General features: G+C 42.9%; 1 protein-coding gene across 2 annotated transcripts in view; it reads right to left on the reverse strand.

The window, feature by feature from the left end:
* Positions 1-642: 642 nt before the first annotated feature.
* VEZT (vezatin, adherens junctions transmembrane protein) overlaps positions 643-25,958 on the reverse strand; it is a 106,333-nt gene continuing 81,017 nt past the window's right edge. For both annotated transcript variants that reach the window (XM_075011705.1, XM_075011695.1), the window contains exons 8-12: positions 21,506-21,837; positions 19,805-19,998; positions 17,833-17,933; positions 16,017-16,224; positions 643-9,610 (exon numbers count right to left, since the gene is read on the reverse strand). In XM_075011705.1, the coding sequence (XP_074867806.1) occupies positions 9,048-9,610; positions 16,017-16,224; positions 17,833-17,933; positions 19,805-19,998; positions 21,506-21,837 (1,398 nt within the window). In that variant the 3' untranslated portion in view covers positions 643-9,047. The remainder of the gene's footprint in view (positions 9,611-16,016; positions 16,225-17,832; positions 17,934-19,804; positions 19,999-21,505; positions 21,838-25,958) is intronic.

A 25,958-nucleotide genomic window follows, 5' to 3' on the forward strand; every position in this document is an offset into this window, starting at 1 on the left:
GAAACTAGCAGGAAATTCATCTTCAGTAGAAGATGAAATTATAAACAAGCTTCAGTACAGACAGAACAAAACTGCAGTGCTGATAAAAGCATATACCCTTTTCCATTCTCCCATTCATTCAATAAGAGCTAGTCAAAGGCAGTACAGGCAGTCCTCATAAATGGAGGGGTAAAGGCGATGGAGGTGACAGCAGGGGAAATTGATGTGTTACAATGTACTAGAGAGAGAAAAAAAGGCAATCAGAAAGACTTTCAAAGGCCGTGTCTACACGAGCCCCAAACTTCGAAATGGCCATCCAAATGGCCATTTCGAAGTTTACTAATGAAGCGCTGAAATACATATTCAGCGCCTCATTAGCAAGCGGGCGGCCGTGACACTTCGAAATTGGTGCGGCTCGCCGCCACGCGGCTCGTCCCGACGGGGCTCCTTTTTGAAAGGACCCCGCCTACTTCGAAGTCCTCTTATTCCCATCTGCTCATAGGAATAAGGGGACTTCGAAGTAGGTGGGGTCCTTTCGAAAAGGAGCCCCGTCGGGATGAGCCGCGTGGCGGCGAGCCGCACCAATTTCGAAGTGCCACGGCCGCCCACTTGCTAATGAGGCGCTGAATATGTATTTCAGAGCTTCATTAGTAAACTTCGAAATGGCCATTTGCATGGCCATTTTGAAGTTTGGGGCTAGTGTAGACACGGCCGAAGTGTCCAGTGTTCAGTTTCACTGAAGAAAAACTCCAAAATGGGGGAAACTCACCCAAAGAAGAATACAAAGGCTGCTCTTAACAAATAAATGAGAGAATACAGGAAAATGTGTGACAAATGCCAACAATGATAATTTTTCTGATTTGTCAGCCTTGATAACACTTTTTGGACTTCTGTGCTTTATATATTGAGTCTGTTCTGGTAGGGCTGTAGATCTGAAGAAATGGGTCTGTCCCACGAAAGCTCACCACCTAACACATTATTTTGTTACTCTTGAAAGTGCTACATGACTGCTTTTTTGTTTCACGATGTCATAGTTACAGAAGAGGAGGAAAGGGATAAATGACTGGAGAAAGAGAAGAAAAGACAAGAGCAATTAGAAAAGGGCCACAGGCAACAAGCATCAGTGCCAAGTGCTGAAGGTTACTTAACTCTCTGTCCCCTTCTATAGAAAGGGGTTTTTCCTGTTTCCCATTTTTGCTCTTAGCTGTTCAGCTCCCCAAAGTGCTGGGAGCGCTAACGAAGATGACTCTAGGCTGCAGAGCCTGTTCTAAGCACCTAGTCATATAAACCCCCCCAGAGCCAATCTAATCAAAACAGTTCTTAGAGCACTGTCAGTGGCTGGCTATCTACATCCAGTCTCCCAGTGGAGCCAACCCACCACTACTGTCATTAACAATCAATTTATGGCAGTGATCCTTTGGTTCTGGATGCTTTTCTAACACTGTAGTAGTGTTTCCACTGAGAACTCCCAGCCTAAGAAACGGGTAGACTCTAGACAGCGTCTAGAAGAAAGGGGAACAACAGGTGGTTTATATACGGGTCATCTCCATTCACTGTTAGCAGCACAGCAGAAACTATCTTAAACTGGAAAGCAAACATTTGGAGCCCAGAATGGTTGGCAACTGAACTAAAGAGAAGAGCTAAAGACTGCTGAGGGAGAAGACAGACTCTCAGGAGGTTTGTGCCTGGCAGCAGTCTGGGGCAGAAGAATGGTTATTTCCTTTTGGACATGAACTTTGGAAGAGGTAAACTATTGTGCTTTAATCAGAGGGTGAGTCATTGTACTAAACTAAAGGCCCTGGAAACCAGTGGATGACTGCTGAGAGGGAAAACAAGCAGCCTGAATGGGTCCAGAGGCTGAATAATAGCCATGACTGTGAGGTTTCACACAGAATCAGGGCCTTAAAAACTAAGGGGACCAGCTTAAAATCCTCCATCAGGCATGAGAGGAACATTGCTCTGAGTTCACATCCAACTATGTCAATAAAACTTAAACCTAAATGTTAAGGGAATAATGGAGACTGAGAACTCATTTCTTTAAACTGCAAATGCCAGATTCCAGAACGTGATACAAGTGGCCATTATACGCCAAGACATCCAGTCTTTCTACAGTCAAGCTTCAATATGCAGTCAAAATGAAGCTGACAGCAAAAGCACAAGTCTGTGCGGTACAGCTACTGGGCTTGATCCTAAAAGGTTTACTTAAGTTACATGGGTTGTAATGAAGCCAGAAACCAGGAAAAGAATATGAAATGGAGGCTGCATAATAATCACCGAGTTAGGCTAAAACTCTAAAAAATCCCTACAGTAGCCAGAAAAAGAAACATTCTGATTAAAGCATCAAAAATGCTCCTTTGGACTAACAGATTTCTACTAGCCTAATTAGTATTCCTTAATCACAGTCTAGATTTACATTTTGTGAAAATGCTTGGTCAGCGGGGAAGTTACTGAACAAGATGATGTAATATGACGATAAATAGGGTGCCCAGAAATATTGGATGGAGATCAGGTCGGAGTCAAAACTTTGCGATTAGTTTACTGAAATAGATGGGGAAGATGGGATTGGATTTATACGTACCGTCCTGGCTCCCTACATCTCTATACTTACACAAGAGGAAGACCCAATTCATATTAAAAAGTTCTTCAAGCTTCATAAGACATAAAACTACCAAAAGAGTGCACCAATATTAACGTGGGTTGAAAAGATTGCAGTGCTCAGGGATGTAAAAGTGCCATGCACAGGACAGCACATCTGTGCTGACTAAGCCCTGGTATAGATGCAGCTTGGCTGACAGAAGAATATTTCCCTTGACTTTCTTGTTGTATGTAGGGAGGGCCAGTTCCTACAGGAATTTTCTATTTCTTTTTGGTACTGTAATCTATGTCAACACTATGGGGTTGAGCGGCATAACTATAGTGAAAAACTACACCCTGACTACACAATAAGAACTAAATGCACACAATTTATTCAGAGCTAAAGTTGGCAAAATATCTATAAATATAAATATAAAGGGGTAAGCAAATATTTATTATGTTTGGGAGACTTAGGACAGCTTGCAGAGTTACTCTTGACACACAAGCCATGCCAGAGTGTGAATTCAGAACAGGTTTCTAAACTTATTTTCTGGGTCACTGATGGGCAGGTCATGTAGCAAACACTTGAGCAAAACTATTGTGGTGTATTTTAATACCTGAAAATCTTGGCTGCATTTTTTCTAGGTTTCTGATTGTTCTCTCTCAAACATTTAAATGGATTTTGAGACATTTGTAAATAAGGGCAACACAGTAACTTGGGGCTCTATTATAGTTAAGATAAGTTGCCATGAAATGATAAACTCCATCTGAGACTATTAAAAGTTAGTATTGTGTGTCATTAAAATGGCTGTTTTTCCCTTTTAGTAATGGAATAGGAGAAAATGGATGGAGCATCAATCACCACACAGCCAATAAGATTTAGGAAGTCATCTGATTGCCAGGTGGACATCATCTGAAACTGGCAAAATTCTAGGGCTCGTGGACAGTCACTAAGGAGGACGAGAAGACGGGTGCACTTCTGGTCTCTACATAAAGGGATTGGATCAGGGTTCTAGGAGGGATGAAGGGCTTTTCTACACACCATGCTGTTGCAGGGCAAACTAGGATGTCAATCTAGATTGCACCTGCTGAACTACTGCACAATGAAAGTCCCAGAGCGTGGTATGATTTACTATATATTCAAGTACGGCAAGTACTATGTATACTGTGTACGGCAAGCTTCACTGTGGGATTCACATTATGCTGCAGCAATGTCCACACAGGACATTGTTGGTCAGCAAGATTCTGCACTTAGATTCATGCCCTGGCTTGCCAGGCAGTAAAATGCCTTGCAGACAAGCCTCAAGTCCTGACCAGACAGCCTGCTCACCCCTCTTTGATACCCATGTATTCACTGCTACTAAACTTGTAAATCCATCATGTGCAGAGTATCTCTTCCTACCCAATATGTTGTGGTATGTGCTCATTCATCTGAGATCAGTTGCAGTATCTTAAATGTCCCGCTGGTATTTAAACAAGTTCTGTTCGACCTTTATAAGGCATATCGGACCGGGTGGCAATTGCTGAAGTTCAAACTAGTTTTTATTTTGATTCAACAACTTCTCATTTTGCATAGGAAGGAAAACATTTATTGAAAAAATACCACTGAATATTGAATACTTTTTTCCTTCACCAAACCAAATATTTTCTTTCATTTCCTTCCATCTCAGCAGCTAGATGTATGGGACAGACAGAAAACTAATAGTACTAACTGAAATGGGAAAGTTCAGTAGTTCAGAAGTTTGTCGACTCACGCATTTGCAAAGAAGTTGACAAAATGTGAGCCAATTCTGCTATTAATAGCCACCCAAAATATCCACTGAAATCAATGAAGCACTGGGCACACAAGGAACACTGCAGTAGGGCGCCCTTTGGAAACTCAATAAAACCAGTCAGTCTTGATCAGGTCCATCAGTTTTTCTCTCTATGTGTGGATCAGCTGATTTCAAATACGCTGTGAGGAACAGGAACAATTTATCGGGAGCTCAATTATCTTATTACCGTAAGTGCAATAAGAGGGCCTGGCAGTGGCTGATGCTGCTTATTATTGATGAAACATGTTCCTATCTGCTTTAAAAGGTGTGCATTGCTTATAATTCTCTAAAACCACATGCAGCAGCGTATGGCTTTTCACTATATTGTTACGTAAAATAAAAAAACAGTGTTCATCAGCAATAAATAGTTCTGTCATAAATATCTGTCTATATTCAAGTGTTTACTTGCTACTATGCCTATAAACCTCAAAGACAGAAATTAGATAGGATATCAGAGTATAATCAAACCTATGAAAGTGAGTTTTGCCTTTAGGATTCCTTTTAGATGGATCTGCTTGAGAAGACGTTACCTTTGACATTATTTGACCATATATAACTGTGCACTCCTCCAAAACTTTATGAAGGTATTAATTTTAAATGGAATATTGAAAATATATTTACTGTCACTTCTATTCACTGCAAAGAACTCTAGTTACTGAGTGTCATCAGCTCACCCCTGTATTCAATGTGGCATGATAAGTCCCTTGTCAGCCCCCCGAGGTGTTCTGCACTTCCTGGTGGTTTCTTGTGTGCCTCAGAAACTCAGGATGGCTTCTCTGCTGGCTTGGGGCCTCCCAAAGGCAAGGGTCTCCACTTACCAAGCCATTTTTGTTACAGGCAAGTCCTAAGTGAGGGGAAAACAAACCCCCTTCAGCAGGTCTTTGGGCTGCTCCTGTCCTGCCACTAGGACGGCCCTCCAGGGGAAGGCTGGGGAGAGCCCCAGCCCACCCACTACTCTGGTCTCTGGCCCAGGGACCCTCAGAGAGAGGCAGCAGGTGGGGCTTTTACCTCTGCCCTACCGCACTGACATTTCCATGGGCTTCCCACCACTTCCCTCTGATGCCTTTCTCTGTACCTTCCTGAGATGCTATACTTCTCAGCTACTCAAACCTCCAGCCTCTCTTCCTCTTGCACTTCTCAAATCCTTCCCCCTTTGGGGCGGCGGGTGGGGGGGAACATTTAATTGTGAGCCACAAGACCTTCTCCCTAGCAAAGGGTGTCTAATTGTCCCTTTCCTGCACACTGGTCCTTAACAAGCCACAGCTGCCTAACTGGCTGCTGGGCTGCACTCCCTGCAAGCCTAGTTAAAGAATAAGAAGGCACTAATTCAGTCCCCAGAGTACCTGCCTTTGAACAGGCTCTTGCAACCTTCTGGTTGTGGTCAAAATTTAACAAAGTCTAAAAAGTGAGTACTTTGTTCTCATTACTTTGTTCTTATTAGGATCTCATTCTGCAGTTATCAATCAAAGAGCACTGGGCAGCACTAGCACAATATGTGCAGTATGTTAACACTGTGCATGGATGCTAATGCAGAAGCTTTGTATGGAAAAAAACTTGTAGAATGCAGAAAGAAACGGCTCAGAATGCTCTACGGCTTGGAAACAAAGGGTTCTTGCAGATGACATCATGAAGAAATCTGGACGATAAGAGTCTAGGTGTATGGAGCTGGGTGCAAGTTATCAAATCAAAAGAGACCATTCTTTGGGTGGAGGATTTTTCTGCAGGGAGGATATTAAATAAATAGCCTTACACCAGATTGCCCACTAGTACAATTGGATGTGGCATCTTAAATGGATGCAAATGTAAAAAGAGAGAGAGAGAGAGAGAGAGAGAGAGAGAGAGAGAGTGTGTGTGTTAAGAATACACTCCCTACATTTTCCAATTTTATTTTCATTTAACAGTCAACTGACTTACTTATGCAAAACTTGCATTTTTTAATGGTGATGAAATCTAAGATTGTTTACTCCATAGGTTTATTTTTTTCTCACGTTTTATTCTAAGTGATCAGCCAGAGTCTTTTCTTCGTTTTTTTTTTGTCCAAGTCTGCAGATTCCTGGCTCAAACAAGAGATATGGATGTATGTTTGTAGCAGTCCAGCAGCTCCCATTAACTTTAGCTAGAGTTGTGAGAGTAGTGAAAATCAAATGCCAGAAAATTTTTAATTATTTATCATAATAGCATATAGCGTTGTAGTCATGTTGGCCCCAGAATATTAGATAAACAAGGTGAGTGAGGAAATATCCTTTATTGGACCAACTTCTGCTGGTGAGAAAGGCAAGCTTTTGAGCTTATGCAGAGAATTTTGTGTAAGCCTGATAACGCTCTTGCTTACCAACAGAAGTTGGTCCAGAAAGATTCCCCTTCACCACCTTCTCTCTTCTAAAAACTTACGGTCATTTAAGGGAGATAGGATTTCATTATTTGGATATAGGGAAAAGAAATTCCATAATATTGTGATACACAGCCAAAGGTCATGAGATGCTGGTGGATGAGCTGATGGAACAAGCATCAGTGAAAAACAAAACTAGAAAAGAGGATGAATTAGCTAAAAAATATCATGGCACTTGGTGAACTTGAGGGTCAAGGACAAGGAAGATGTCTTTTCAAATGGGAGTGACAGCATTCCTCACACTACCTGTCTATCTAAACTAGTTATTCTAAAGTTAGGAAGACAACTGCCTACCATAGAGAGAACTGCATCAACAGCTCTATCTTCTCAATAGACCCCTCTCTAGGTTGTGATGGAACAAGCTCCACTACCAAAAGGGATGCTCAGCTGCTCAGTACACCATGGCTGAGCAGAGGACTATATTTTCACAATGTTTCTTCGGCATCATTCAGATTACAGCCTTCACCCACATATATGTACATAAGGACACAGAATACACTATTACAGGCAAACAAAGTATTTAAAGACATCCCCCTTGCTTTGATCAGAGTGCAAGGGAGCAGAAGAAACAGGGAGAAGATGGCAGAGGATACACTGGGTAAGCCATGATCCTGAGCCACTTGCACCCTCAGTTACATGTTAATATATCCCCATTCGAGGGCTATGAAACGTCACATATTTACACTCACAGTGTTTCCTCCACATCAATACCAGGGGAGTGACAAGGTTGCAGAGCAGGTTTGGTCTTACTACAAAATGGCAAAGGGAATGTTCTCTTAGGTACTGAAACACTCACTGAGCTCCACTTGCTTCACATTCCCCATGGCAGCACAGGACCCTCAAGAACTTCCCTGCCATTAAGTCCCTGATGGTGGGTGCACCATACCCCACACCTAAGGAGTTGGCAGATGCAGGGAGGAGGTAGCAGGAGAAATGACCGGCCTGATACCTGAATGGAAATCCATCCATTTCCTAGAGATCCGGAGTGTCTGTCTGCTCCCTCTCAGCCTGAGATATGGCCTCTTTACTCAGAGGGTGGGCTCCTGTTGTGTCAGATCGCAGGAGGCCAGAGCTTTGAAACCACTGCTCTCCCCTTCTTTGGCATTAACCTCTTCTGTGTCAGTTCACTGTACTCTGAATCAGAGCTGCAGAGAGAAACAAATAGCTTCCCCACTACTACTTCTTTAGACTTAAGTGTCAACTGGGTGACAAGACACATCTTAATTTGAAAGGATGTAAGTGCATGTCTTCTGCTGGTCTCAGAGAGGTTTTAGCTGTGATACAGAGAAATGTTAAGGAACATTAGGAAAAAGTTTAACATTAAAATTGTAGTAGATAATTAAAAAAAGATTAATTTAACTTAGCTTAAAAACTTACTCCAGCACCTAACCACAGCTCTGTCTTCTATACTGTACTTTATAACCCCATGCAAGTTACTTAAGTCACACTCATATTACGGTTCCACTTACGAAGGGCCAACAACTCATTAAAAGGTGTTTTAATAAACCATTAAACAATTGGTATATATTGTTATACAGTCCAACAGGCTATTTCTAGCTATCTGTAACACCTATTGATGTACTCACAACCATCCATAACACACATTACTCATGCCTATGTCTTGCTTAAAATGTGTATTAATTATCTATCAATCCTTTATAAATTATTTATAAATGGAACCTTAATATGAAGAGCAACTAACTTCATACTCCTTTAGCCCAATCCTCTAATACTATCACAGTTTTATTTAAAATTCTTCATTTTAGTTTGTGGGGGTCTTTAATCAATGAAGTTACAACAACCTAGGTTGTTAACAGGAGACATTTAAGGCAAAACAAAGGAGATGAGACAGACCACATGACACAGCTTACATTTTTCAAAAAGAATTGCTTTGACTAGTGTTATAATTAACACTGCTACTTCACGAATATCTGCTGAAATTCCAGACATATTCTCTTCTTTTTAGAAAAAAATAATATAATATAAATAAATCATAAAATACTCAGGTAAGTTCCAAAACCCACCAGTGGTGTCATCAAAAGGAGACAGATGTCTAATCTGGGCGTCCAGCCTCTAACTCCTCAGCTTACCTGCATATCATCAATGTACTGGGAAAGCCCTAGTCAGAGCTTCACATATAGGGAACAGTAAGCATTACATTTAGGTCTTAGCTTTTTCCAATCATCATTTTCATCTATGAATCCATCATGCCTGAGCTACTTCACTCACATCACCTGCCTTTTATAGAATTCAAGCAGGCAATGCAATGTGTAACAAAGTTCCGATGGGACTTAGAATCCTCCTTCATTTTTCAAGTCTTTGTCTTCATCTTTGTTCTCTTCTACACGGTCTTTGTTCTCCTCCTCATCATCATCATCTCCAAAAGTTTGTTCTTTTATGGTAGCAAAAGTAAGTGATTTGGCAGCAGCCTGTGCAGCCAGACCTGATGTGAAGTTGAAATCTGTCGATATATGGAGCTGAGACAGCCTTTGCCTGATGGGGGACTGTAAGGTGTCCCTCAAAGGGGGTTGTAAAATCTCCATTTCATCCACACTAGTTACCTCCGCCTCATCTTCGTCACCCTCATGTTGGTAGCATGTCCTTTCAACAGCCACTGGAGATCCACCTGCACCAGCAGCAATGTCTGTGTTTTCACACTTTGTCGGATCTTCACATAAATATTCTGTACTGCTTTTCTCATTTGCAGTGACATTGGCTTTGGAACTAGAGTCTATCTCATCAGAATTATCACTAGCTTGGCTACACTCCTGCTTTTCTGCTTCTGAATTCAGACAGGATTCCAAATTATGTACAGCTTCCACTGCTTCTACAGGGGACAAGGGCTTCACTGCAGCTTAAAAAAGGAAATAAAAAGGGGAAGAAAATAACTAAAAAAGTAACATTCCATACATAACTCAGCTATGTGTCTTAAGAGATGGAAATGAGAGTTAAAAAGGGTAAAATAAAGTTCTATTTTCTGACCAGAATGCTGCAAATGTAAGGTAATGGCTATTAGGTCTACGTACTCTTTAGAACTCATTAGACACAAGTGAAAATACTATTACATAGAGCTTATGTATTTTATGGAAAATACAAGTAAAGTCAATTGCTGCATCTTACTTCCTCTAAATAATAGTTACCTAATCTAGTAAAGATAATGGGGACATAATAAAAATGCCTTGTAGGTAATATCTGATTTTATACATCTCAATGTATAAATAAGATATGTGTGTGCATACAGTCCAGTATGTGGTTCTCACACAATAAAGAGTTGTCTAATTTAGTCTCTTGATGTTAGCAGCAGCAGTAACGGCGAGTCCCATTGCCAGCAATGGGATGCTTGCCAGGAAGTCTCTCCTCCCAGTTTTAGGGGTTAGTACAACACGATACAATTGCTTCTTGAAGAACAGACGTCTTTCTTTATAGCAAAACGATTGTGTCCATTTCCAACAAACAGATCCCTAAACTGCAGTAGCTCCATTAGTATAGCAGCATACAAGAGCAGCAACAGCAGGTTCCCATGTGGCATTCCCTTTCTAATTCCATTCTGACATTACCCCTGCAAGCAGAGATGAAAATAACTCTGGAAAATACACAAAACTTTTTTGGGAAACAAGATTACTGTATTAAGTTTTTTTCCATTGCCATCCTATTTTAGTAATATTTATTTTCATTAACTAAACATGGGAGTGATTTTATGGCCGTCACATTAGTAATTGTTGTCATTAACATGTTGCTTCAGAATTCAATTTTATTTTTCAAGACACAAGCATAGTGTGCAGCAGTAACCGATTGGCCTCACCTGTTAAATCTTCTTCTAACGGAGTGGCCTTGTCACCGTTCTGAAGAGAATCACCGTATATCTCTACCAACCTGCTTCGAGAGGCAAGACTATGCAAATTTTTGTCTCCCTACCAGCCCTTTAAGAGCCAGTCTTGGTGCCAAATGCCCAAAGGATACTTCCAAAGCTGGAAAATGATGGAAAGATATCTATCTATGTATGGCAAAAAGTCCAACTGGTGGAGGGCCAAATCCCTGAACAGACCCAGAGTGGGATAAACTTTTTGTGGGCTCTGAGCCAAGCACATTTGTGGGCCCCCATTGGGCAGGATTATATAAAAGGCAGGAGACTGACACAGAAATTATCTTTGACACAGCGCACAGCTGCATAGGTTTTATTTTTGACTTTACGCTGCGGGTGGAGATGGCTGCCACTAGGGTGCCAACAGTGGCAGCCCTATGGCAAAAAGAATGTACACAAGGGTACATACAGTAAGTTACAATATAAAAACAATACAACATAAAGCGGAGTGGGTAAAACCAGCTAACAAAACATCAGCCGGGTGCTGCTTCCCCTGCAAGGGCTTAGTCACGCTCTCACAGAAACTACCTGGCCATGGGCTTGAACTACATTTTAGCATAAAATTGGGGTGGATTTAAAAATGTTTAAAACATTTTAAAAATCAAAAATATGAACAACTAGTACATTTTCTTTATAGTGTCATAATTCATACTAGCATGGCTTGGCCTTCCCTGTAGGCACGGATGAGCAGACACCAGGATCTGATCAATTGTGCTCCCAAGAGACTGGGCCAAATCTTCCAAAACCAGCCCCATATGCCACCCTAAAACAACTCCTCACCCCACACACATACACCTCAGGACTGGGCCAGACCCGCCTCTCTCCCCAGACTGAAATCTCCAAATGGAACCAGACCTCCTTCCAGCCAGATCTAGATCAGACCCCTCTACAAACCTACTCCTCTCAACTCACGTCTCCCCACTGCCTATCAGAACAGGGCTCACCCTGAACCTTTGCTCAGAAAGTAGACCCCTTCCCACAATCCTCAGTTGGGCTGTCCTTGGACAATCCACTCGAAAGCCATCTCCTGCTGTAGTTCTGTCCCTGTTCTCCATGGCAAACAGCACCAGACCGTGTCTGGCTGCGGCTTGGATAGATGCAGCTTGAGCCAATGTTGCATCCATCCACTTTCTCCTCTGTGCTCAGGGGGCCAGTGATTCTGCTCCCCTGAGGTCCGGCTCCTCCCCGTTTCTGTCCAGCTCATCTGGTGCTTGCAGGGACAAAGCAGTGGGGAGGACCAGGGTGAACATCTGAGGTGCCAGAGCTCCAGGGACCCTGGAACCAGGAATCAACACGTGAGGCTAGGGAGATCTGGCACCTTGCCCTTCCTGTGGCCCACTCCCACTGCTGCTGCTACTGGCCACCTGCTGCAGTTTCTGGGTGAATTTGTCTCCCTTACCAAGCCTATGGTGCAGCATTCAGGGGCATCTCCAGTAAGGCACCTGAAGGGAGCTCTGAACGCCCTACACGGTGACCTCCAGTACCAGTATGAGTGCCAGTCTCCAGTGTCCATGCGGCTCACCCTCTACATGCAAAGGGAAGGCTTGTGCTCAAAGCCACAACACCATTAAACCTGGTGATGGACAGGCCCATTCCATCTTGCTTGTTATGTGTTGTTCACAGAACACTACTCCACTAGTCCATAAAAAATTGCTAGGAAGCAGCAAGCAGTACGAGAGAGGTAGAGAGACAGGAAGAAACAGTCAAAGCAGTTGGGCACTATCCAGTAAGTGATGGGCTAATACTTTATTTTGGATATAATCTAAACAAAAGCAGACAGGCTACTGAGTTCTGAAGGAGGTATTTATGGAGGCTGCACCACCATCAACTCTGTAATACTTGGCTAAGGAAAAGAGACCCAAGTAGTAGCTTTACAGAACTCCTCAGGAGATGCTCTGTTCTTTGGGCGCATGTTAGTGCTAAGGGAGCAAACGCAAACTCCAGGAGAATTTTTAAAAGCTTATTGTATGGTTCTTCGCTAGTTGCATTGAGCGATTAGGAGACTCTAATCTTTTTGATTATTATTATTATTGTTATTATTATTATTACAGTAACTACAGGTCATCAAGGAGACACATGACATTTAGGGCTGTCCTGTCAAGTAGGGTTTGAGAATTCTGACTACACCAATGATATTTTAGGGCAGAAGAAAGAAATAAAACAATATTCAGATTGACATGGACTGGAGACTATACATGAGGTAAATTTCAGTGGGTGCTGGGGACTGGTACTCATACTGGTACTGGAGGTCACAAACCTATAACAAAATAACTGAAGAAATGGTTCCTCAGAAGAAAATGCCCTTTCTTTCCTGTCCCTTCTCCCAGAAATAACTGACATGAGGAGTGAGATTTTGATAGTAAGAAAGCAGGGGAAAACTTTTCTAAATAACCTGACTGGGGCCTCAGCAAGAAGACAAAGGACCAAACTGAAGTTCCATTTAATTAGCTGGTGCCTGAATGCTGTTGTACGACTGTTGATTACTTGAGGAAACAAAGCAAGAGATGTGAGGATGAACTGCCTAGGTGTCTTCATACCACTTAGTGGTAGGTTTCCAAGGTTTAAAGTTTGTATCTGTATGTAAATGTACTAAGCCCCCTATTACAGCTATCTAGGAAAAAACGTAGAAAGAACCCAAGGAAAACTTGAAGATAACGTAGCTTTTGGCCTCCAAGCATCAAAACAATATTCCTTACATTTCTAACAGACTGTACACTTGCAGCTTTCTCCATTGAAAGGACAGCCCCGTCATGCAAGTAAACATAACAAACTGCAAAATCAATCTATCAGCTTCAGGGACATTAAGTTGACTTCTAACAAAGCACCAATTCCTGCTACAGCAATTCTTCAGAAAATGGGAGATGTCACGTCTCAAAGACTGATGGCTGAAGCAGAACAGGTAACCAAAGTTTTCTGGTCCAGAAGGAAGCAATGATAATTATCTTCACTCCCCAGATTTTCCTGGCTATCGTTCTGAGAAGGGGAGGCTAACAGGAACCCATCCACTGCACTGACCACAGAAATGGAAAGACATCTATCTCCCATGCCAGAGAACCTCTGTTTCTGACTGGAACACGGATGAACTGCTATAGGAAGAGGCCCAACCAAGACTGGTTCCAGGTTGAGAGTATTTTGTTGAAGATTACAGGATTCAGCTGCCATTACCCCAGTGAGCATTGTTCAGCCATGCCAGACTTTTGATATTTTCAGTTTATCTTGGATACAGGCCCAGACGGTTTGATAAACCTTCTGTCATCACTTTGGAAGAGATGCACAGAACCTCAGTCCCAAGTGCTCGCACTGAGTTTAATGTATGCAGCAGATGTCCAACAGCCACAATGTATTTGAATTACTGGGTAAGAAAGGAAGGGGAGAAACTGCTGAGTGACTAGGCCCATTGCTCTTAGTTCAAAGAAGAACATGTTCATGCTGGACTCCCTCCTGGAGTCTAGGTCGAGGCCTGGTGTCTATGTGAGTACCTCATCCATGCAGCTAGGCATCTGGTAATGTTCTATTCAAAAGCATAGTCATCAAAAGCTCCCCTTTATTTTACAATAGTCATTAGATTTGAGACCTCAAGACTTGGGATGGGAGTGTGATCAGCTCAGAACCAGCTAAGTCCTTGTTTTGCCAAAGTGAGAGGAAAAAGGCCTGAAGGTGTCAGATACAGAAAATAGTCCTCTGAATTGTGCCTGCCAGCAAGTACAGAGCAAGGGTGAATGTAGAAAAGAATCATGTGACACCACATGAAGCACAGATGAAGGATAGCCAGGAAAGCTTCCTCTTGAGGAGTGTCTAAAGTGTTCTGGTGCCTTTGCTTTTGAACTTAAGTAGAACTGAAGCTTAATGGACCTGGGAGAAGGAGTGAGAGATGGAACCACATGTGTGTCTTTGAAGGCAGGAATAGAGGTCTCATAACTGCATAACATCTGTTACTGAGCACTTGTCCACAGAATCTTTGAAGGAGGCAGCGCATAGGTCCCTCCTTTCCTGTCTTCTCTGGCGACTGACCCTTCTGTCTGGGACATACAGCCAAAATGGCTGGATTTCTGGACACCATACTGCTTTTAAGTAGGACTTGGATTATTTCTGCACTAGGCAGGATCACTTGAAAGTGACTGTCTCCACCCACAAAGAACACCTGGCCCTGAGGACAGTGTTCCCTCACATATTTTCCATACATGGATGGAATATGTTTTGTTATGTCCACTAAGGCATTTGTGGATGTGCACCACCAATAGAAACGCAAGGTGCCCACTGTGGGTGTTATGGGAGCGCTGCAAATCAGCTGGATGGCAGCTGAATCTCTCCGAGGTGGCCACCCAAGCGTTCATCTGACAGGGAGAGCTGCTCTTAGGCTTCTTTGGCTTGCAGACACCCTTTTTAGAGACATCTGTCTCCTCATTAGATCATCCAGAGTAGACTAACCACTGCCAAACTGTATGGACAGATCCAGATGTGAAAGCGTCTCCCCCTTGTCTGAAGCACCGCAGGAAGGACAAAGGAATTAGTTCAAGTTTTAGATTGAGCTCTCTGAAGGAGAACTCCTTGATTTCATAGATCTGTGCTATTTGCTCTTTTTGTAGTGTTTTTCTGTAGCATTCTTTTAAGGGAAGGGAAAGGGGAGTGGAAGAACAGAGAAAAAAAGACGACAGACGGAAGAAAGACTGAAGAAAACAGAAATATTACCAATTACAAGAGAGAGAAACTGCTAGTTTTACTGCTGGATTCCGGCATATGGCATGACAAACTGGCTTTGTAAGAGTCATGCATGGTTGCCTGGAAAGAGAAATATGCATATGCTTGCCTCCAGAAACATGTTTGTGGAGCAGCTAGCAGTCCCTTCCAGACAGTCCAAGGGCTACTCCAAGAGAATCCTTTTCCACTTACAAATTAAATCTTTAAAAAATATTTTCTGTCTGTCTTGCTTGGACTAGATACTAGAGTCTAGCCTGTCACTTCACTATGTGTGTCTGCAATTCTGAAATAACATAAAGTATTTCTTCTAAACCTGAAAAATTATTATCGTTTACAAAGACACATGACTCTATACAATTTGCTGCCTGATTGCAGAACAGATTTGGTGGAGAGCAACTGAAAAGAAAACAATTCCCTGTATGCTGGGCTTTATTTTTACGCACTAAGAGCCAAATTCTTTGCACCCTGAAGTTAGTGACCAAACTCCATTTCTTTGTTTTTTGTTGGAAAGTAAAATGATGCTAATAAGCCACATGAACAGATGGAGCAACAAATTAAGGCCACACAGCTCTATCAAAGACACTACTACAGTTCAATGTAGTAAGTGTTCTAATAACACTGTGTCAAACATGATTGTAAACAGACAGACAAAACCCTTACTTAGAGTCAAATTAATTAAAAAAAAAAAGGCAGTACTTACCATGATCACGAAACAGCAGCTGCTTCCACTTCTGTCTCTCTGCCTCTGAAGCTCTAAATCCCAGTACAGATTTCAGTTCTTGTAATACTCTCTTGGATTCCTCTTGCTCACGTTTTTGCCTCTCTCTCTCTTCCTGGGAAAACCAATAAAAGTCCTCCTGTCTGTACTCATTGTCCATATCTATATCTTCAACATATGCTTCCAAGTCCTAAGGAAAAAAAATAAACTGCTCTTTTAATCTGCACATTCCCCAAGGGCCAAGCCCTTAGAGATACTACAGTACTTCAGCACTTTAGAAGGAGGATAAAGCCACAAGGCCATAGTCCCCCATGTGATTCACATGGCAGGCCTTTAAAACTGGAGTAAGCACACTGACAAAGTCAAAATAACTGAAGCCAGGGGAGTCACTTCAGATTTACTGTGATGCAAACAGCCACTCATATAAAAAAGAGATTTTAACCTGGGATGGAAATCACCTCTTCCTATAATTCCTGGTGGATATGACTCTCCCCATGTCCAGTTCATTCAGGGGCAGTTATCTCATTCATTTGCTCTGTGACAACTCTTCAATCAGGTAACTTCAGACAGGGAAGAATCAGTCAGCTGAACACTGAACAGTTGGAAGAAGTGATGGGGTGTGGCAGCGGGAGGCTCATCTTCTCCCAAAATGTACCCACCGGTTAATTCCTGAGCTCAGGAATTTTCTTCCCAGTTACTTTAGCCTTGAACTGAGTGCCCTTAAACTGGCACCTCACACAATTATTCATTTAAAGAATATTTTAAATGTCCAGAAACGTAAAAACTATGCAAACCATATAGGAGTATTTAGGTTTATGCAAGTAAGAATTAGCTTAATAAATTGCCTTTTAACCTATTTACACTTCTGTCCACATTTGTTTTAGAGATGTCTTTATTCGATTCAAAGGTAGCATACACAGGAGCTGGATTTCAAACTAACTTCAAAGCCCCTTGTTCCTGGGTGGGGAACACCGCCACGTAGTACAATACAGTAGTCGCTCGAGTTAGGAGAGGTTTGTGTTCCCATGTGCCCTCTCAGAACTCGAATTTTGCTTAAGTTGGGGTGGGGCGGCTTTTTTCCCCAGCAGAATGCACGTTCTGCAGCTGGAGAAGCAGCAGGAGCACCTGCGGCTCCTTTCAAAAGGCAAGTCATGGGGTTGTGGGGGGATAGTCGGGGAGAGTTAAGCCTGGCAGTGGGTTGGAGCCGTGGGGTGGGGGGAAGGCCTGGAGTGGATTAGGGGTGCAAGGAGGAGTGGGGAGGATTGAGTTGAGACAGGGCCACGCAGCATGGCGGGGAGCAGGGAGAAGGTGAGCCAGAGCCATACATGGGCGGGGTTTGAAATGCGGGGGAGGGGATAAACTGGAGCTTGTGCCTGGGGGTTAGTGACCCAGAGCTGAGTGTGGGGGTGGGCAGTGTGAGCTGGGGCTGTGCGGGGTTTGAACCGGAGCCACATGGGGGTAGTAGGCATTGAGCCAGAGCCGGGGGGGAGTGGGATTTTGAGTTGTGCTTAACTTGCACTAATGAGAGTTAAGCACAACTCGAAATTGTGCATTTTGAGGGATTACTGTATAATTACTTTAGGCAGAGGGCTGGACTTCATGACCTCCTGGGATCCCTTCCTGCCCTACGGTTCTATGATATACCCTGTTTGCTGTTGAGTTGTTCACGAATCCATTAATGAAAGGGCATTGGCTAGCTGCCTTACGTATTTTAAGCAGCTAAAAAGGAATGGATGAGGGAAATGTCTTTGCAACACAAAATTCACATATAACTTTGAAAGCATCCATTTACTCTTACTTGCTCTTCAGGGATTGGATCCTTGTCCTCTATATGCAGGGCAGGCTGCAATAATGGTATCACGGGGCAGTGCGTGTTATCACAAGTTGCTTCAAGTTTGTCTGGAGATGGGGGCAGGAGGGAGAAGAAAGGGAGGGAAATAAAAACAAAGATTAAGTGCTGTAATGAACAGCAATGAAGGGTCCTGTGGCACCTTATAGACTAACAGAAAAGTTTTGAGCATGAGCTTTCGTGAGCACAGACTCACTGATCTTTAAGAATTCAGTATGGTAATGTGTCAGAATCTGACTCCAATGCAAAGCACACTGATAACATACTTCATTGCTTTCTTTGAGCACACTGTAATGACTAACATACCAACGCTTCAAACTATCCTTCGAGAATCACCAACAACTTGGCAGACATATGTTATGTTCCTAATTAAGTTGAGAGTGCTGAACAATTTTGCCAAATTTGTTTTTGGTTATTAGGTTACTAAGAACTGAAAGTCTGACATGAAATATTTACAGATGCTACCTACAATTTCTGCCACTGACGACATATTTAGAATGCTTGCCCAACAAGAATGTAAGTCAGAAATTAATGCCACTCTTTACATGTCTTCACAGAGCTGTCTTTTTACTTTTTTAAGATGCAGTTATTATATCACACCACAGTGTACGCCAGGGTCTTTTGCAAATAAAAAAGGACATTTTAAGTAAAGGTACTTGACTCTTATATTAAAAGAAAAATATAGTTTAACATTCATTTGTACCAGTTACAATTGCTTTAGGTATGTGGGGAATTAAGTATTGAAAATCAACACATTTATGGAAAAGTTGCAGGAAAAAAGGGAAGTGAAAAAACTGTCACCCATCCTGTAACCCCGATATTGCCACCCCCCTGCAAAAAGACCCTACATTTCTCTAAATTGTTTTTGTATAACATCCCCCCCGCCAAAAAGGGGGGCACGATTAGATAAAATGAACGGGCTTGTGTGCAATTGGTGAAATCCTATTCAGCAAATGCCTAAAAGTTAATGTACCAGACCAGGAAAAATATTAACATGTTGAGGTACAAAGCGGATGTAGATTAGGAAACCTAAAACAGGTGTCAAGGAAAATTCCTTCTTCCAGAACAAGAGCACTACTAGGTCCTGCAACAGGATAAGGTATTAAAACTTAAAAGCAGGAATCTCATGTCTAATTAACCAGACAGTTGTTTAAAAAAAAATTTGACAATTATGTCAAACCCCTTCTCTTTTCATTATTTAAATACAAACTTATTTAACATCTGAACAACAAAAAACAAACTTCAGAAAGTTTTACACACAAAAATGTGATGGGGAAAAATGCCAAAATATTTTGTTTCAGATTCCTGTGGTGAAGTCACTTCTAGGAATCATGTATCAGACCTTTTCTTTTGCATAGTCTATGACCATATCAAATCCCTCCCAGAAGAGATGTTTTCCTTCTCAGGAAAAGTGAATATGTATTACATGTTTGTGATCACCATATAGTCACTTATTGTACAGTTTAAAATATTTCTAGTGGGAAAGACACGCAAGTCTTTCTGCACCTTAAGTTATTTTAAGTGATACAATAACTCATTCTCATTGCAATCCTGTTCACTCGCATACACTCCATCTTTGGAAAGAAAAGATCAAAAACAACTTGTATGATGATATCAGGTTAGTTCAACCTGAACATATGCCTAGCACATTTTTGAACACTCAGAAAAGAGTAATGACACAAATTCTTTTGTCAGTCAAAAGCTTCAAAGTCATCAAGGAGAAATGGGAGTGACATGGCAAACTGGACACTTTGGAAAACTATCCGCAAGAGGACTGTCATTACACAAAACTCAGTTACATATATAGAAAACACAAAACTCAGTTACATATTTAGAAAACAGAGTCTTGGCAATATAAACTAGACAAAAATCTCCTTAATTACATTTAGGCAGCTGGTTGCTAACTGAAGTTGCTATATACCTTTTTTATTTGGGTTTCTTCGAACCATTTTTTCAACCTGAGAAATGGCCTCTTCCCAGCAGCTGTTGCTTGCCTGGATGTGAGGCTGAATCAGCTTCAGTTTCTGTTCTAGGACTTGATAGGCTTCTGAAGTTAGTTCTTGTGTCTCTTTACAGCTAACAAGTTTTTCAAGTTCATCCTCAAGAATTATTATCCTAGATGAATGGTAAATAAAATCATATTAACATATCTGAATCTCGCATTTCATGATTTCTTCAGGTTTTGAATTTAACTAGCATCTTCCCATTTCTCCCATGCCCTTAAACTGTAGTGTAAACTGCTCCATAATGCCATTCCAATAATTTAAAGCCAAACTCCTCCTCTCTTCCATTCTCATTATGGTAATCTATTACATTTAGATGGCTTTGTGTTATTTAACTAACTGAACTAATGCAAAGTCTTTTTAGGTATATAACATAACTGCAGTAAACTCTTTTTTACCTGGCACTTGAATAACCACAGCACTCAAGTAATCTGCACAATTCACAGCTGAGTAGCTCTGAGCAGCGGACACCTGGGTGGGAGTGCGGAAAAGTGAAGGCATGGCTGTGGTTTGTGAGTTACTGTGCCTGTGAGCAATGCCCTGCCCTGCCCCACTCTGCCCCTCAGGCTGGCTTGGTGTCCCTCTGTGTTGTGCGTGTGCTCCTGGCAGGCTCTTCCACTCGCCCGCCCAGCGTCCGCTGCTCAGAGTGGCTCCCCATGCGGCATGGCGAACCCCCCATCATCATATTTAAGTGGCTCTACACTGTCCCCACCAACAAAATGGGGCAGAGGTTGAGTGGGAGCCAGCACTAGGGTACAGTGTGGGGGAAACTTTGTTAATGGGGGGAGCACTGACCTTCACCTCTGCCTGCCCCCAGTTGCTCTATGTTAACTAGAATATTTGAATATCCAGCAGCTCCCAGGTCTGGAGCTGCCAGATATGAAAGAGTTTACTGTATGCACTGAATTTTCTTTCAAAATGTTTGGAATATTGTTTCAGGAGGTGATAGCACTGCAGAATATCTAAGGATTAACAAAGAACTACAGTATCAAACTTTACATTGGACAGAGAGACTGACTTCATAATACTTGGCAGTAGGGGTAGTGGTTATGGTTTAAAGCTCAGGTCCCATGGTGATAGGCACAATATCAGAGCCTGAATAGAAGTGAATCCTTCACTTCTAATTCAAAACCTCGCCTCTTAAAAATGAATGTGCGCTGCTCTGAGAAACAGCCACCTCAAATAAATTCTGCAATGGAATAAACGTTACATGGGCAATCACTTATACTACAGGGAAAGGAAACTGGTCAGATCCTTCTGAATTCCCAGAGAACTGCTAAAGTTGCCCCCTTTACATAATTCTTCAAAATATCTAATTCACAAGATTGTACGTCATTCATGTTGCTCATTACTAAATAAGGGATACTAATTCAATATCTTCCTCCATTTATGAAATGTAAATCAGAATTGTTTGGCCAGCTGGCAAATTCTAATATTTGGGCAGGAAAGCAGAAAAAGCAACATACACAAACAGATACACACCATCCTTTATGCTGCATAGTTGCACGCCTCAATTTTCTCTCTTCCCATCCCCATCTGGGATATAAACCACCAATCAAAAGAGCTCAAGACTAAAGCTTTCTAACAACAGACACATTCTCTCAAATAGAAAAACTTACTCATTCAGTAAGGCCTTGAGATGGAGCTGTAAGCTGTGCACTGCTGTGTGAAGGCTGTTTAGAACTCCTGACTTTGGTTTTGTTTTGTTTCCACGTTCCAAGCCTAACTGATGCTGAGTTTCAAAGTACCGATAAAACTCATAGCTTCGCTTAAGCTCTTCTAAGCAGGCAGCATGAGAGTGAGACAGACCTTGAATCACATCAGACAAAATACAATGAGGCAAACGTTCTGGGGTGATCAAGGACTTGGGGGCTGCATTAACTGGAGAAAGCAGCAATGTTAGTCGTCTGAAGAACTCTGAACTTTGTCCTACCCACAGCTGAAACAGAACCTATAAAATAGAGAAAAGACCAATGGTCTTTTTAAAAAAATAGCATTTCTTTAGTCACTTTTTATAACATTTTGGATTGCATCAGCTGTTTTCATGGCCACGACTCAAACACATCCTGTGATTGACCACTACACCACCATCTTTCTCCTTCTCTGTCAGTTTCACTTGGTAAGTCCCCAGCTTGCAGCAAAACCTCTTGCTGTTAATCGTTCAGTGCATGATGCCGCCCTATTAAATTTCATCCCATTTCTATTACTCCCAGTTTCAAGTTTGTATGGTATTCTGTTCCTCCTCCATAGCAGCAATATCTCCCAACTTTGTGTCATATACGTATTTTATTAGCACATTCCCATTTTTTGTGCTAAGGCCATGAATGAAAATGTTAAGTAAGACTGGTCTCAAAACTGAACTTTAAACAACTCCACCAGTAATCTCCCTCCAGCCTGCCGGTTAACCTTTCACAGAATGACTCATTGTAGTCTTCCCTTTAACCACCTCCTGAAGCACTTTTCAGTTCTCCTATTAATTGCCATCTTCTCCAATTTAACTAATAATTTCCCATTTGGAAAAGACCTGTTTCCATTACTGGTGTTCTTTGAGATGCGCTGTTCCTATCCATGCAACATAGACGTGTGTGCTCGTCCCACGCATGGGTGCTGGAAGACTTTTCCTTAGCAGTATCAGAAGAGGAAAGTGGCTCAGGTGCCCCACAGAGTGGCGAGCACATGCAGCGCTATGTACAGAGCTTCCAGGCCCCTTTCTCAGTTCCTTCTCGACAGAAAACTCCAACAGTGGGGAAGGAGGGTGGGATGTTGACTAGACATGAGCAACACATCTCAAAGAACACCAGTTATGGGAAACAGGTAATTGTCTGCTTTTAATTCAAGTGCTTGCTCGTATTTATTCAATGTAGTTGGCTGCAAGCAGTATCTCTGGTACTGGGAGGAGTTTCAGGGCATGCCTATTGCAACACAGCTCTTCCATAGGCAGCATCCTCTTGATCTTGTTGTGTTAGGTGTAATGGGCAGTGGAAGTGTGGACTAGGACCACATTGCAGCTTTGCAAATCTCCTGCAATGGAGCACTGGTGACGAAGGCTGCAGAGGAAGCTTATACTCTGGCCAAATGCATCCTGGTTAGCAGGGGAAGCTGGGCATCTGACAACTGGCAGCATGTCTGAATCCATGAGGTTATCCAATTTGAGATCCTCTCTGCAGATACTGGGACCTCCTTCATTTTCTCAGAGTATGTGATAATGAGCTAGGGCAATTTACAGAATGGATTTGTTCTGTCAATGTAAAAAGTGAGGTTCCTGCACACATTCAGGGCATGCAGTCACCTCTCCTCACTGGTTGTATGAGGTTCTGGGGAGAAGAAGACCATGAGAAAAACATCTTGACCCATGTGGAAGGCTGAGACCACTTTTGGTAGAATTTGGTTGGGTAGGGTTTGGTTGCATCTGGACCTTGTCTTTAAAGAAGAGAGTGTAAGGAGGCTCTGAAGTCAAGGCATACAGACCCTGCTAGCTGAAGCAAACACCATCAGGAAGTCCACCTTCCAAGACAGGAGTAGAAGGGAACATGTGGTCCTGGATTTCAAAGGTAGTGTGATAAGCTGGAGAGGACTGGATTAAGGTTCCACTGGGGAACAGGAGGCTGTACATGCGGGAAGAACCCATCAAGACCCCTCAGGAACCAGTCAGTCATGTCACAGAACACATGGAGTGGCCTTGCATTTGTGAGTTTAAAATTGAGCTCACTGCCAGGTGCATTCTGATACACGCATTCTGATACATGCCAGGCCCCCCTCCTTTAAATGAGTGAGATAATCCAGAATAGTCTGAATAGGAGCTTCCATCAGGGAGAGACGTCTCTACTCAGTCCACACCAAGAACCTAGTTTACTTAACCACATATGTTTACCCAACTGACAGCTTGCAGCTTCCCAAAAGAACCTGCTGAACCACTGCAGAGCATGGCTGTTCCTCCAAGTTCAGCCATAGAGCAATCACACTGTGAGGTGAGGTGACAACAGGCCTGGGTGGAGTAAGTGGCTGTGGTCTGAGAGAGCAGGTCTGGGCAGAAAGGCAAGGACCACGGAGGGAACACCACAAGGATCATTATAGTGGCAAACCAGTGTTAGCAGGGTCGCATTAGTGCACTGAGAACAATCTTGGCTCTGTCCACCTTGACTTTCTTTAGGAGCTTGGCAGTGAGAAGAATCAAGGCAAACTTGTAAAACATCCGTCTTTTTAACCATGATATGAGAAAGACGTCCAACAGGGGCCCTGCACTTGCATGTCGTCAGCAGCAGAAATCGTGGCACTTTGTATTCTGCTGGGTGGCGAAGAGGTCCACCAAAACAGCATGGCAGTGACTTGCAGGTGGACAGCCCACCCATGAAGAGAAAAGAACTGCCTCCTCAGCTTGAAAGCCAAAAGATTCCCCATTGAAAGGAGGCAGTGGGCTTCCAGATGAATACTGTGTTGGATGCCAACGTCACAGAGATGGATGGGCTCTTGACAGAGCATTGCAGAATGAGCTCCCCCTTGACAGCTGGCATAGAACATTGTGGCCATGTTGTCCGTGAAGACCTGGACCACTCAGGCTGCAACGTGAGGGAGGAAGACCTAGCTAGCCCTGAGAACTGCCTGCGGCTCTTTGACATTTATGTGTAGAGATGCCTCCTCTGCAGACCAACTTACCTAGTTTTGGAGATTGCTTAGATGGGCACCCCATCCCAGCTTGATACCAGCTTGGTGGAGTGGGGAGAAGCCTGGAATGGCAATCCCACCAGAGTGTTCTCGTGGCTGCACCACCAGACAGGACTGTCAAGGATCAGACCTCGAATGGTCACAACCATGTCAAGGGGATATCAGGAGGGTGTGTAAACTGATGCCAGCCACTGCTGAAGGGGACACATCCTGAGCCTGGCATACTTGATCACAAAGATAGATGTGATCAAGCAGTTGAAGGCAGCTGAGTAATGATGTCCATGAAGGTGCAAAACCTTTCTGGTCGGAGGGAAGCCCTTGCCGAGGTCGAGTCAAATACCACATCACTAAACTCTATCTTCTGTATTAGACTAACTGGAACTTTTTTGTGTTTACCAACAGGCTGAGGCAGTGACGCAGCTGGAGCAGAATCCCTGAAGACCTTGCAGCTGGAGATGCCTTGGATGAGCCAGTCATCCAAGTAAGGGCAAATTTATATCTTTCATGCCTGAGGTAGGCCACCACCATATATTTTCGTGAACATTCAAGGGGCTATGGCAAGGCTGAACAGAACAGCAATCCAGTAGTGGTTGGCATTTACCATGAACCACAGAAAACATCCGTGTTCCTCAAATATTGTGATATGGAAATAGGCGTCCTTGAAATCAAGGATGGTGTACCAATCTCCCGGATCCAAGGAAGGGACGATGGATGCCACGGAGACTATATGGAATTTGAATTTTACCACGTAGCAGTTCAAGTCATGGAGGTCCAGGATGGGTCAGAGTCTGCCCTTGGCCTTGGGGATAAAAAAATAGCAAGAATAAAAGTCCTAATTCCTGTAGCAGTGCAGAACTTCTTCTACCGCCCCAATAAGCAGCAGCCCTCAACCTTCTGCATGAGCAGGTTTTAGTGAGAAGGGTCCCTAAAGAGGGACAGCAAGAGAGCTTGGGGTGGAGGTAGAGATGAGCTGTAGTGTACAGCCCTGCTGCACTGTATCCAGGACCCAATGGTTCATCATTATAGAGTGCCAACCAGGGAAGAAGGGGCACATACAGTGGGAGAATAACACAAGGGAAGGATCCAACGATCTGAGGTACACTGTCCTCAGGTGAACCCTCACAAAGGGTGCTCAGAAGTGGACTTAGGACAGGTGGAGCCTGATTGGTAGGAAGATTGAGGCTGCTTAGCCCATCTCATCCTGAACTTTATATTTGCTCTGAGCCATGTCCAGTCAGGATTGTGAAGGCTGAGCAAGGGAAGCCTGCATTTTTGGCTTGTAGGTCCTCGAACATATAACTCTAGCATGTGGAGGGTGCTGCGGGGATCTTACTTCATGTAGCTTAGTGTCTGTCTGCTCCACGAACAAGGCTGTGCAATCAAAGGGGAGATTCTGTACAGACACTTGCA

The sequence above is a fragment of the Carettochelys insculpta genome, chromosome 1 (assembly GCF_033958435.1).
Source record: "Carettochelys insculpta isolate YL-2023 chromosome 1, ASM3395843v1, whole genome shotgun sequence".
NCBI lineage: Eukaryota > Metazoa > Chordata > Testudines > Carettochelyidae > Carettochelys > Carettochelys insculpta.